Raw genomic sequence first — 13463 nt, forward strand, 5'->3', positions numbered from 1 at the left:
TACATCCACGCTCTATGGTTCTGTCCACCTGTTCAGAGGTACTGGTACAGGATTTGTGAAGATTTATCAAAGTGTCTTAAATGCTCTATTCCAGCCTCTCCTTCAGTCTGCTTGTTGGGCGACCTAGATGGTGTCACTACAGAAGGTAACACAATCCACATGGCTTTCACTGCCCTATGCATTGCTAAGAAGACTGTCCTCATGAACTGGAAAAATAAAAATAATCTTAATATCAACCAATATAGAAATTATTTGTGGGATTATATTAGTCTTGACACAGCTTCTGCTGCCACATTAGATCAATCTCTCTGGACTCCTTTGATCAGCTCCATCACCTAGTGTGAGTGGGGGTCCTGATTCTGTCCGGCTGTGGTTTTTGCTGTTGGGGTGGCCATATGGGCTTGGGGCATCTGGGAGTTCCCTGGGGGTGGGTTTCTTGGGGGGTTCGGCGCTGGGGCTGCGATCTTGGTCTGGATGGGGTATTGGTGACTCTTGGGTGCTGTTTTCTGGCGGCTGCATGCGGCGCTACTGGGGATGCCTGTGCCGGCGGACGTAGGTTGCCGGCCTGGCGGCTGCACTATTCCAGGGTTGGTCCGGGGGGGGCTTGGGGTTCTGGGGGCGCTCTGCCTCCCGGTTGGGGTTACGGCTGGGCCTGGGGGGCTTGGGTCCTGGTTGGTGTGCCGCCGGGAGCATGGGTTGGTGCATGCGCTTGGGCCCGGCCCTGGTGTGGGGGTCTTCGATGCATCGGTGCCTCCGCGGGGGGGATCCAATAGAGGCAGGGAAAACGGGCCTAACCTGGGTGTCTTATTGTCTTATGTAGTCTGGGAGTTGAATGAGTGATGGGGTGGGGTAGTTTTTCCTCTGCTGTGGGGTCTGGTGGGCCGCCCCGGGCTGCCATGGGCCCTGGTCTGGATGGGCCTGGGCCCCCCGCCCTGGGCAGATTTGGGGTAACGGGGGTGCCTATGGGGGTCAGCGGGGGAGCTGGCTCCGAAGGGGGGGTATTTTGCCCCCTCTGATGCTTTCCTCCCCATCCCTAAGGCTTCACTTCTCCCGCTCCATCACACCAACACATAGGTAGGGTTTTGAGGTGCGGGTGTGTCGCTGGGATGCGGGGGAGGTGGTACTCCTCTGTCTCCTCGTGGCCACCTGCATCTCAATCACACATTACAGCTTAGACATTCTCATTACTTACTGTCACATGACACATACATATAGGGCCTTGGGGGTGGGCACACTGAATGGCATCCGGAGGGCGGTCTGTTCATTCAGCCTTCCCTCTGGTGCCAGTGCCCACTTCTCAATTTTAAGTTGCACATAGACATTGAGGGCTCTAGGGAGGGGACGAGCTGACACAAGCTTGTGGAGGGTGCCCCTCCCCTGTTTTAAAGCACCCCTGTTTTAAAGCACCTTAGAACAACACACACCAACACTACATTTGAGCGGGTGAGGTGAAGCATGGGGTCTCTTTTTTTTTTTTTTTTTTTTTTTTATCTCACACCCCTGTTCTCTGTTCTCTGTCCGGGGCCGGGGGCTGCGAGGATGAGCTGGCCGCCCGGTCGGGGTCTGGGCTGGTGGTCTTCTCTGCTGCTGCGGGGACCGGGGTGGTCTTCCTGTCCCCACGCCAGAGCGAAGGGGGTTCAGCTCCGGGATCGGGCGCTGATTACCCCTCTGGGGGTGGTGGTGCCTGGATCTAGGAGTATAGAGTGCATATAGGGAGTGTGAGTGTGGGTACCATGTCCATTTTTGTGTGTCTACATGTGGGGCGAGGGTGAGAATATTCGTTGCGTGCATGAGGGTGGGAACGTATGCTTGTGTATATGTGTGCTTGTTCGTCTACGTCTATGTGTCAGGTCGGGCCTTAGACTCCACCTCACTCATCATCTCAGTCGACCCCCACCCCACCACCATGCCCTGCCGGTGGAGGATGCCGCCGGTGCATTGGTGGTTTCTCGCGCCGGGGCAGGATGCTCGGGTGAGCGCTGGCCCACTCTCGGCGGTCGCTTGGTGGGGCCTGGCCCTACTGGCCTTGCTGGGCCCCGGTTGGGGGGTGGGGGGCCCTTGGATCTCCGGGCCCAGGGCTCGGTCTGCCCTGGTGTGGTCGGCTGCCGGCGGAGCCTGCGGGCTTGCCGCCACGGCACCCTGGGGTGTCTACACTGTGGCTGTCGGATGTCCCACCTTCGGGCTCTCCTCTGCCCTTTTCTGGGTGGGGGCCGCAGTTGTCCCTGCGGTGGTTCCCCTGGGGGCCCCGTGCCCTGGGGGGCCTCCGGATGTTTGGGGCCTGGGTCTCTTCCATGCCTGCTTCATGCCTTGCGGGATGGGGCTGTTGTTCCCCACACACACACTATTAAACATTTACATGGAGGAACCTTATGAACACAAGCGCGCTCACACACACAGGTGTACACTCAAGCATTCACATTGGTGTAAGAACGGGTGCTCACAGACACACATTGTTCTGATCTGCTGTTGCTTCAAAACTTATTTTGTAATATTAGTTATGCGTGTTGCTCAATAACATTTAACATTTAGAATTTATTGTGATTCATACAGATGTTGGTTGTTGCTGCAGTTTCTCTGATGTTGTGTCTTCTGTTGTGTCTTCTGTTGTTTTCTCTTTTTGTCAGCAGGTATCGAAGCAAATTGTCTGTTTTCTTTTTTGTTTTGTTTTTTTCCTCTCTCTCTCTATCCCCCATTCTCTTTTTTTTTCCTCTCTCTCTCTCCCCCCCTTCTCTGTTGACTTTATCCACAATTTTTTTTTTTTTTTTTTATTATTATTATTATTTTTATTATTATCATTATAATTATAATTATTATTTTTTTATTATTATTATTATTATTATTATTATTATTTTTTTTTTTATTTTTTTTCTCTCTCTTGTTTTCTCTGTCCCCTGGTCTTGTCGGTCATAGTATGGTTAAATAAAAGGGTATATAAAATTTAATTAATTAATTAATAAAAAAAAAAAATTATATTAAAAAAAAAAAAAAAAAAGGCTGTGAATGATGATAGCATAACTACACATACGTACTGTCATGTGTTATCTGTGTTACTGACAGGCCAAGAATAAAAAAAAAAAAAAAAAAAAAAAAAAAAAAAAAAAAAAAAAAAAAAAAAAAAAAGAAATAAGCTACATTGCAGGGAAGAAATCACTATGATACATGACATATGATCAGGTGACTCTAGATGTTTCAAGCGTCTGTGTAAAAATGATAAAAATATAAAAAAACAATCACATGATTATAATTTGATTCACAGTTACGTTAAATGATATTAAATGATTCAACATAACATCTGCCTCCACAGTTTTTTTTTTAACAGTATACGTATATAAATTTCAATATTTGGTGAAAGTGTTTAGTTTATGTATTTTATAGTATATGTTATATTATTATTAAATATCTAACACCTTTTAATAATAGGTGTATAATAAATAATGTTATACATTTTATATATACCTATGATGTCATAAAACAATTTAAAAAAATATATTTTTATGAAAATGAAAATATGAAATATTTCAGTATTGATTAATAATAAGAAGGATATTTTCTTCTAGGTTATTATTATTACTATTATTATTATTTATAGATTTATCTCACTGATTCTTGAGACATGGGACAAAACATGTCAAGCAAGTGTAACTTCTATTAGGTTTAAAAATGAAAACATTTTCAATTGTAAATGTTATGAGGGATTAATGATAGAATGTATTTAACTCAATTATCCCCTTCAATTTAACTTTATCATTATTATATCCAACCTATGACACTTATTGTCTTCTCACTACATCTAAAACAGTGTGTCCACAGAGAAAAGTTGGGAGGTGGAATCAAAGCATAGCTCAGTAGCTAGAATCAGAATCAGAATCCGCTTAATTCGGCAAGTGTGCGCAAACGCACAAGGAATTTGTTGTGGTTTTTAAGAAGCTCTTGGTACATGTGAACAGAAGTTTTATTCTTTCAATATTGCACCCTGTTTTGACCCACTTCTCAAGAATCAGTGATATCTTAAATACTCATGCAATAAACGTTTTTTTTTTTTTACTGAACACAATATGACAATATGACAGAGCTAATTCAAAGCAAAAAATAAATAAATAAATATATAGAGGAACAAAATATTTGAATAATGTATGGTACAATGATACAGTTAAGCAATAATGTAATGTAGTATAATATAATATAATAGTGATTATTAATATTATTTACATTTTTATTTGAACATTTTCTTCACACCTAAAAAGGAAATACTGTGAAAAAAAATGTGAATAAGGATACAGTTTTTCTATTTCAGGATATATTAACAATTAACATTGTTAATTGGTTAAATGTAAGTTACTTTACCATTTACTAAATTTACTTTTCCATTTATAATCATTAATATAACATTTTTAAAGATAATATATCTCATTTTAAATAGAGGATAAAAGTACAAATTAGCAACCTTGTTTATACTGCAACTATGTATTATTTTTAACAAATGTTTACATTTAAGGTTGAATTTGTATGTAAATAATGTATGTAAATAAATGATGTAAGTGGAATTGTGACAGAATTAAAACAATATTGACTTGTTGAAAATGCCAGATTTTGTGTTGTCTATTCAGAGCTTCTGTCTGCAACAATAATTCATCCTTAAATTATTTTTTGGGCATTTGGGCATTAGGTAATTACTCTGTATTAAGACACCTTAAAATAAACGATTTTAAAAAGAGTATTTTACAAGTTGACATGAAACTGTAAAAAGTAGCTACTGTTTTTCTTCAGAAATGGAATCAAGTAAAAGTACAAGAAGTCCTAATAAATAGTACTTGAGTAAAGTACAAATCCCCCAAAATAACAAGTACAGTAATCAAATAAATAAATGTACAGCCCTGGTAATGCTTCCATCGCTATCACTATGTTTTACCTGCAAATTTTTAATCATAACATAATCTTGTTTGTGTTTACAAAACATAGTAACACTTAAAAATGTTGCTGTTAAATAAAGGTATTAGGAAGAGAAATAAAACAAAGCTCTAGGCGAGGAGGAAGAGGCTGTGGCAAGCTGAAAATCCTGTTGTTATTGTCTTGCCTGTCAGTTTGATTATTTAATTTCACTTGTTGCTCAACACCTCAGAGAGTATATAAATCAGACACTTGTTAGTCAGAAGCGAAGCACACAAACAGAAAAACAACTCTCAACATGGGGATTCACCATCAGCTGTGTTTTCTTGAAAGTCTGCTGCTTGTTATTCACGCTGGACCGATTTTAAAGCTAGCTGACGATTATGGCATTGCAAAGGTTCGTATGTAGATATATACTGTATAAGGTGTGTATACAGGTATAGATATATAGACAAATATATATAGTTGTTTACTGGTTTGGTCATATTCCTAATTCTTACAATAATTCCTTTATATAAAATAAATATATAAATATATAATTATACAATAATTTGTTTTTTATTTTTAGAAATACTTGATGAGCTTCTACAATCGGGTATATAAGCCTCTTGACCCCGCAGCCCGGAGCAGGATACTAAATTTGAACTAAATTTAAACTTGGTGAATATTTAAACTTGAGTATATTATATACAGTATAAACATAAAATATTGCAGTCCTTTCTGGCGTAGTTCTTCAAACATAAGAGCAGCACAACATCCGATCAAGAATTTCTGGCCCAATGCTCCTGATAATATAGATGCTGCTTATGAGGATCCAGCGCAAGATAAAGTTTTTCAAAGGTATCTTCTCAGACAATCTGGGAATGCTGGAACCACAATCTTACAATCTGTATCTCCATGCTCAGAGAAACTCTTGTCATGGCCTGTATTTATTTACAGGTAAACAAGTCTGGGCTTTTAATAGCCAAAATCTTGAGCCCGGCTATCCTAAACCTCTCAGCAGCTTTGGTCTGCCAGCATCTGTGACAAAAGTTGATGCTGCCATCCACAACAAGAACTCAGGAAAAACACTGCTCTTCTTTGACAAATATTACTATCGGTGGGTCAAGTGCTGCATCGTAATCGAAAGCCCTTAAAATTTACTCTGAAAGACATCAGAATTGAACATTTCCTGTTTTTTTTTTTATTTCTCATAGCAATGATGAGAGGGAGAATCGGATGGACGAAGGGTATCCCAAACGAGTGGAAAATGTATTTCTAGGGTTGACTGGACAGGTTACAGCAGCCCACATGTCCAACAGTAGGTGTTTCTAACTTGCTTTTCTAAAGATCTGCAACAATACAAAGAAATGATTCTTGCAATAATGTACAAATTGACTTCTTTTCTTCCAGATAACATTTATCTCTTCAGTGGGAGAAATTTGTTTGAGTTCAGCTCCAGCAACAGAAAGCTCCTTCGTTTTCTGAATAGCTATTACTTCCAGCCCTGTTAGTCAGCTTCTCTCAAACATTAATGGAAATGGAGCGCAACAGGGTGTTTCAAAACTAGAGCACTTACTTTAATACATGTGCCTATAAACAATTAAAACGAATTCAATCAATTATTCATTATTTGTTCAAATTGTCACAAGACTAGTAATTTATTGCTGTTATGATTTTAATGGAATGCATATTTACAGAATCCTTTAATGTATTGATTGTTTCCAAAATCAATTAAAGAGCTTAATTCCATTCAAACGCAAGCATGTTCATTTTAAAAGCGAGAATTGCGTTTGGTTGGGAAATACTCAAGACTCAGAGACTTTCAGACTCAGATCTTTTAAAAACTGAAAGATCAAATAATCTAAACAATAAATAAGCCTTTTTTTTAAATGTCAGATCAGCAAATGATAGCACATGTTGCCGTTGATATAATATGAAGTGTTTTTGCATATGAGCTTTTGAAGGAATGGATGGTGTTTGTCACCACAATGTGTTTGTAAAATAAAAACAAATATATTATTTCTGTCACATATGGGTCTGCTCAGATATATGGACAAAATCCCTATGAAAATAGTAATGAACAATTAAAAACTGAAGAATAATACAAAATCCTGCACTACATAAACTGTACATGCAGAGCCTTATTTTAATAAACTGGGGATTTCCCTTTGGCATCTTTTGAGATTGTACAAATTTTTACAAAACTCTAGCCTTAAAAATACAACATTTGCCATTTTATAAGAGAATACAGACAGCACTTTCCTATTCAGGATGTAAGAGGAGGTGCTTAAGGTATGTTTGGATGTGTATGAGTGTTTAAGTCCTCCATAAGCTCCTACTGTATCTGCACACTCACACATGAACACACTGGATGTCCCAATAGTTGCTGGGTGACTCACGCCACGCCAATGAATCACAATCAGAGATGATGATGAATCAGGAACTTCTTCTTGAGACTATGTCTGACATGTCCATTTATGGCTATTGATTTCTTGCTGATCTCATTCTGATAAGGGAACAATGGTTGCATTATTTTAGTGTAATCAGAGTTAAAAATAATTCCATCAAGCTTCACTTCTGCACTTGAGGTTTTATGGTTCAGCCTTACCCATGATCATGTGAATAACTTAAAAAAAAAAATACTTTTTTTAATAAAAACCTGGTCATTTCAAATATTTCAAAAACGTTTACATATATACTGTATGTATATATAATAACAAGGCAAAGTATATACTTAGTAAAATCATTTTTTGTGATGTAAAAGTATGAATAAACATTCCCAAAATCCCTGCATGAACTATCACAATTATTTAAATTTCATTTAATAGTTATTTTATATTACAAATTTAGGTAAAAACACACAGCCGCCAAAATAAGATCACAAAATGCTTGTAATAATCATCACTGTATTATGGAAGTTCTGAAAAACACAGCTGATGGTTTAATAATTTACATTCAAGCAAAGGTCTTTACATTTTTGCTCTTTGTGGTGTGTATATAAATATCAGGAAATATTGATGTTAAATAAAAGTGCGTGGAACAGAAATCACAGGAATATCTGGGCAAGAAGGAAAAGGTTTGTGTTTAAGGAAGCGGGTAATCCTGTAATTACCGTCTTGACTGCCAGTTTAATGGTTTACTCACAGAAACTTGACTTCACCTGTTGTTCAAACCCTCACAGTTTTAAGAGTATATAAGCCTCACAAACCTTTGTCAGTCAGAAGTGTAGGAGTGTAAGGAGCAGCGCACAACATGAGGATTCACTGCCAGTTGTGTTTTCTTGCAAGCCTGGTGCTTGTTATTCACGCTGGACCAATTTTACAGCATGCTAACAAAGATGAAGCCACCGCAGAGGTATGTTTTTTTGTTTTAATAAAATACTTGTTTGTGTGTTTTGTTTGTCTTTGCTCATCATTTCTCTAATAATTCAATGTTTTTATATCCTATAGCATTACCTGAAGAGCTTCTACAATCTAACAGATGAAACAACTGCCGTCCGAAGAGAGGCCAGTCAACTGACTGAGACGATGAAAGAGATGCAGAAGTTTTTCGGCCTTAGGGTGACTGGAAAGCTGGACAAAGAAACAATGGAGATGATGAAGAAGCCCCGCTGTGGTGTTCCAGATGTTGCTGCGTACTCCACATTTGAAGGCAAACCCAAATGGCAGACCAACAAGCTCACCTACAGGTGTGTAATAACAGTTCTCTTGATATGACATACAAAAGATTGAAAGAAGCCAATACTGACTGGTGCTTTTACAGAATCATGAACTACACCCCTGACATGTCAAAAGCTGAAGTGGATGAATCCATGGAGAAAGCCCTGCAGGTCTGGGCCAAAGTCACTCCTCTGAAATTCACCCGTATCTACAGCGGCACAGCTGACATCGTGATCTCCTTTGGTACAAGCTGTAAGTCGTCTGTCTATCTGGGTTTATATATTGTTGAATTCTTTTCAGTTTAGTTCATTGTGACTGATGATAAATTCAGACCATGTACTATCATTACAATACGATTGTTCAGTGAAATAATTATTGCAGTTAGTGCTGTGAATATTTGGGTCAAATCCAAGTATCACAACACATAGTCCTCCTAATCTATTCTGTTATCTCAAGGCCACATTTGTTATGATGTTCATAAAATGGCACAGGTTTATCTTAGAGAAAATAATAGCGAAATTTGTATTCAGTAAAAAGCCTTTTTATTTTTCTGGAAAAACGGAACCAAAATTCACGATTTAACAGTCATATTCCAAGATTGATGCTTTGGCAAGATTAGGCTATGCATCTAGAGTCGAATCAATCGTTAGCAACCTAATTAAAAAAATACTTTGAAAGTCTTACTGTAACTGAAGGCCAGGTTCTGTGAATATTGTCTATTACAATAGAAGGTCACTTTAAGGATATCACAAACTTATTTACTGAACACTAAATATGAAACCAATCACTTTCTTCCAGATCATGGTGATGCTTTCCCGTTTGATGGACCACAAGGCACTTTGGCTCATGCTTTCGCTCCCTCTCATGGAATCGGTGGAGATGCACATTTTGATGATGATGAGTTTTTCACTGTCCGCTCAACTAAAGGTGAGTTTTGCTAAATGTAGCCTAATTTAGTAGTGCAATAAACTCATCACCACTTCAAATTGTAACTTCAGCACCACTCACATTTGATTTTTATTTGTACCTAAACCATGCTGCTTAATTTCTCCACAGGATTTGTTCTGTTCTTGGTGGCCGCCCATGAGTTTGGTCACTCTTTGGGTCTTTCTCATTCCAACGTTCGTGGGGCTCTGATGTTCCCCACATACAGCTTTACTGATCCAGATCGTTTCTCTCTGTCCTCTGATGATATCAGGGGGATTCAGTCGCTCTATGGTAAGCGTATGATCTTCAAGAGCACATTTACAATCTTTAAGTTGAAAATATTCAGTTATTTGTTTAATATGTGGTGTTTCCTTCAGGCTCAAACGGAGACAGAACCCCCACCCAACCTGATCCAGAAGTACCAATAACTCCTAACACCTGTGACCCTAATCTGATCCTGGATGCAGTTACAACTCTAAGGGGTGAAACATTGTTCTTCAAGGACAGGTAATACAAATCAAAATTCTGTGTATTTTTATATATAGAAATAAAATATTTAAATCAAATGATTTCATATCTCTCTCTGCAGCTTTTTCTGGCGTAGATCTCTGAATAGAAGTGTGACGCAACTTCCGATCAAGAGTTTCTGGCCCAACGCTCCTGATAATATAGATGCTGCTTATGAGAATCCAGTGCAAGATAAGCTTTTCTTTTTCAAAGGTATCTTCTCAAACAATCTGGGAATCCTGAAACCACAATCACACTTACAATCTGTATCTCCATGCTCAGAGAAACTCTTATTGTAGTCTGTCTTTGTTTACAGGTAGACAAGTCTGGGCTTTTAATGGCATCAATGTTGAGCCGGGCTATCCCAAGACTCTCAGCAGCTTTGGTCTGCCATTATCGGTGAGAAAAGTTAGTGCTGCTGTCCATGACAAATCCTCAGGAAAAACACTGCTGTTCGTTGACAAAGTTTACTACAGGTGGGTTATATACTGCATCATTAACAAAAACATTTAAAGTTAGCTCTGAAAAGCTGTTGGAATGTTAAATTTCCCCTTTTTTGGTAGCTACGATGAGAGGGCAAAGAAGATGGACAGAGGGTATCCCCATCGAGTGAAAGGTGGATTTCCAGAGATGACTGGAGAGGTTACAGCAGCCCACATATCCAGCGGTAGGTGTTTCAAATCAGTTTTCTACAAACATTAATGTGTAAGGATTATACTTCATGAAACTGAATGATTTGTTTCTTCCAGGTTACATTTATCTCTACAGTGGGACTAATGTGTTTGAGTTCGGATTATACAGCAAGAGGTACTTGCGTGTGCTGAAGAACAATTTTTTCTTGCCCTGTTAATTGAGCTTCCCTTAAAGAAGTGGATGTAAATTTAGAAGGTTATTTTACAACTACAGCATTTTTTTAAAATGCATGTACATATTTAAACAAATTAATTGTTTAATTAATTTCTTATTTCTGCTGTTTGTCACTGGACTTATATAATATAACTTGAAGAATGTATTTTTACATAATCAGTTTTATGTATCCTTTTTTTTTTCAAATAAACTGAAGTGCCTATTTGAACTTAACAGCATGTGAGTGTCTTCATTTTGGAAGTAAGATTGATTCTGGAGTGGACTTTAACATTTTAAAAGATCTGATTTACAGAGCAGACCTATATAATTATTATAAATCCAATATCAGCTTTGTAAAATATATCAAACCATCTAAACTCTCAATAATAAGTAAAACTCTAAAGCTTATAAAAGGTCAGACTATTTGTGAAAACATGTTGACACTTGCGGTTGATACAGTATTATGAGTCTCTGAGGAATGGATGAGTATGTGTGGCATCACCATGTGTTTGTACAATTAAAAACAAAACTAGTCCTTCTGTTACGTTTATAGGTCACTGATGATACTCGACTATATATCTCAACAAGACCAGATGAAACTTCTAAACTATCTAAGCTAATTGTGTAAAAAATGTAAAAGATTGGATGACCAATAATTTCCTCCTATTAAATGCAGATAAGACAGAGATATTACTTATTGGACCAAAAAACAGTACACATAATCTCTTGGATTCAATTTACAACTAGACGGATGTACTGTTACGTGCTCTAAAGTCAAAAATCTGGGTGTTATATTAGACAGCAACTTGTCCTTTGAAAATCATATTTCCCATGTTACAAAAACAGCATTCTTCCATCTTAGAAACACTGCCAAGCTTCGAAATATGCTACCTGTTTCTGATGCAGAAAAGCTAGTTCATGCATTCATGACCTCTAGACTGGACTATTGCAATGCACTGCTAGCTGGTTGTCCTGCATCTTCAATAAACAAGCTACAGATAGTCCAAAATGCAGCGGCTAGAGTTCTTACCAGGTCAAGAAAATATGATCATATTACCCCAATTTTGCACTGGCTACCTATTCAGTTCCGTATCATTTACAAAATATTATTACTTGTCTATAAGGCCCTAAATGGTTTATCTCCTGTGTACCTAACTCGTCTTCTACCACGCTACAATCCAACCCGCTCCCTAAGGTCGCAAAACTCTGGAATAGCCTTCCTGATAACGTTCGGTGTTCAGATACACTTTCTCTGTTTAAATCTAGATTAAAGACACATCTCTTTAGCCAAGCATTCACATAATGCATCTTATAATCTTGTACTGCAGTTATATCTGATCAAATGTACATTATTATTATTCTTTAGCTTGGGTTGAACAAATCATTTTTGCTTCGATGGAACAGCAGCTACGCTAATTATGTCTCTATTTGTCTCTGTTTCTGTCACGGGATTAACATCCCATGGTAACTAGGAATTACAGAAGCTTCAGTCTGGATCAAACCCTTAAATGATCTGAGATGACTGAACACCTGAGAAAAGATGATGTCAACCCCTCAGAGGACCTCAGAGGATGCCAATGCTCAGACAACATACAGAATTACCAAATTTTGCCATAAGTTAAATATATTAAGGTTCTGCAATAAATGAATATATTGTGGAAACTTAATGTCCTGTAGAGCTGCTTTGCAACGATTTGTATCGTAAAAAGCGCTATACAAATAAACTTGAACTTGAACTTGAACTCAGACTTATGGACATATTTCCTGTGGTTACATGTTAGGGCATGAATAAGGGTGTTCCAAAGTGCCTCTGTTAAGCAGCCTCAGGGGTTGTGCTTTTGTATTTTTATCTTTCATTCATGTCAGGATAGGTCGTACACACTGGATGTGCCCTGAAGGGAATTCCAGTGGTTATGCAGACCTAAACTAAGAAAAGAAAAGAAAAAAAACCCAACAGCCTTGCTTCTTGCCTGCCACTGGCTAGACTATAAACATCTGATGCTTATTTAATACCAAGAACCCATTCAAGTCATTTTCACTTTCAGAAAGCCCACTTTAGAAACTGAAATTTAGAAATTTAGAAATTTATTTTGGTCACTTTGGCACTATTTTCTCAAGTGGAACATTTTCAAATTCTTAGTAAACAAAACTAAAGCTTATCATGTTCACAAATGTTTTAAAATAATTTTTAAGAATTGATGCCTTTTCTTAACCGCTAAGATACATTTTGTGACATTAATGTAGAAATTTAGACAACGTAGAAATGCAGTGAAATTCTTACAAAATGTAAGTGTTGCACAAGTTTTATAGCTGCTTGCAATGTAGAAAATATTTATGACAAATTTATGACACGCGATAAAATAAAAATCTGAGACCTAAACTTAAAATTAATATCTGTTATTCCTTACATTCGGAAGCTTCTTTGTTTTTTGTTTTTTTAGAGAGAGAAACGTTTTATGACCATCTGCTTTAGGAAATGGGAAATGCATACGTTCCATCTGACCAGAAAAATCAGCAGAAAGGGGATAAATTAAAAGCAGAGGCAGAAAAAAAAAAAACTCGTTTTTTTGAAGCGGGACAATTCAGCTGAGTCAGAGGTGAAGTCATCCACAACACAAACTTCTGTCTGACATGTTCAGGCAGCAGCCAAAAACA

The 13463-nt window shown here is 38.1% G+C and overlaps 1 protein-coding gene across 1 annotated transcript; it reads left to right on the forward strand.

Moving 5' to 3' along the window:
* Window positions 1-8068: 8068 nt before the first annotated feature.
* Window positions 8069-11040, forward strand: LOC306865673 (collagenase 3-like). The gene is made up of 10 exons (XM_079410417.1): window positions 8069-8223; window positions 8319-8557; window positions 8632-8780; window positions 9327-9455; window positions 9585-9746; window positions 9833-9962; window positions 10045-10175; window positions 10279-10438; window positions 10526-10629; window positions 10712-11040. Exons 1-10 carry the CDS (start codon window positions 8122-8124, stop codon window positions 10810-10812), a joined length of 1407 nt encoding a protein of 468 aa, XP_079266543.1. The 5' UTR covers window positions 8069-8121; the 3' UTR covers window positions 10813-11040.
* The last annotated feature ends 2423 nt before the right edge of the window (window positions 11041-13463 follow it).

This window comes from Barbus barbus (genome assembly GCF_936440315.1).
Source record: "Barbus barbus genome assembly, chromosome: 47".
NCBI classification, from domain to species: domain Eukaryota; kingdom Metazoa; phylum Chordata; class Actinopteri; order Cypriniformes; family Cyprinidae; genus Barbus; species Barbus barbus.

Excerpts from the sequence above, each read along its gene's own strand:
- LOC306865673 (XM_079410417.1), top strand. The coding sequence starts at position 8,122 with ATGAGGATTCACTGCCAGTTGTGTTTTCTTGCAAGCCTGGTGCTTGTT. Across the intron at positions 8,224-8,318 it reads AAGATGAAGCCACCGCAGAG|CATTACCTGAAGAGCTTCTA; the intron begins GTATGTTTTTTT and ends TATATCCTATAG. Across the intron at positions 10,630-10,711 it reads AGCAGCCCACATATCCAGCG|GTTACATTTATCTCTACAGT; the intron begins GTAGGTGTTTCA and ends TGTTTCTTCCAG.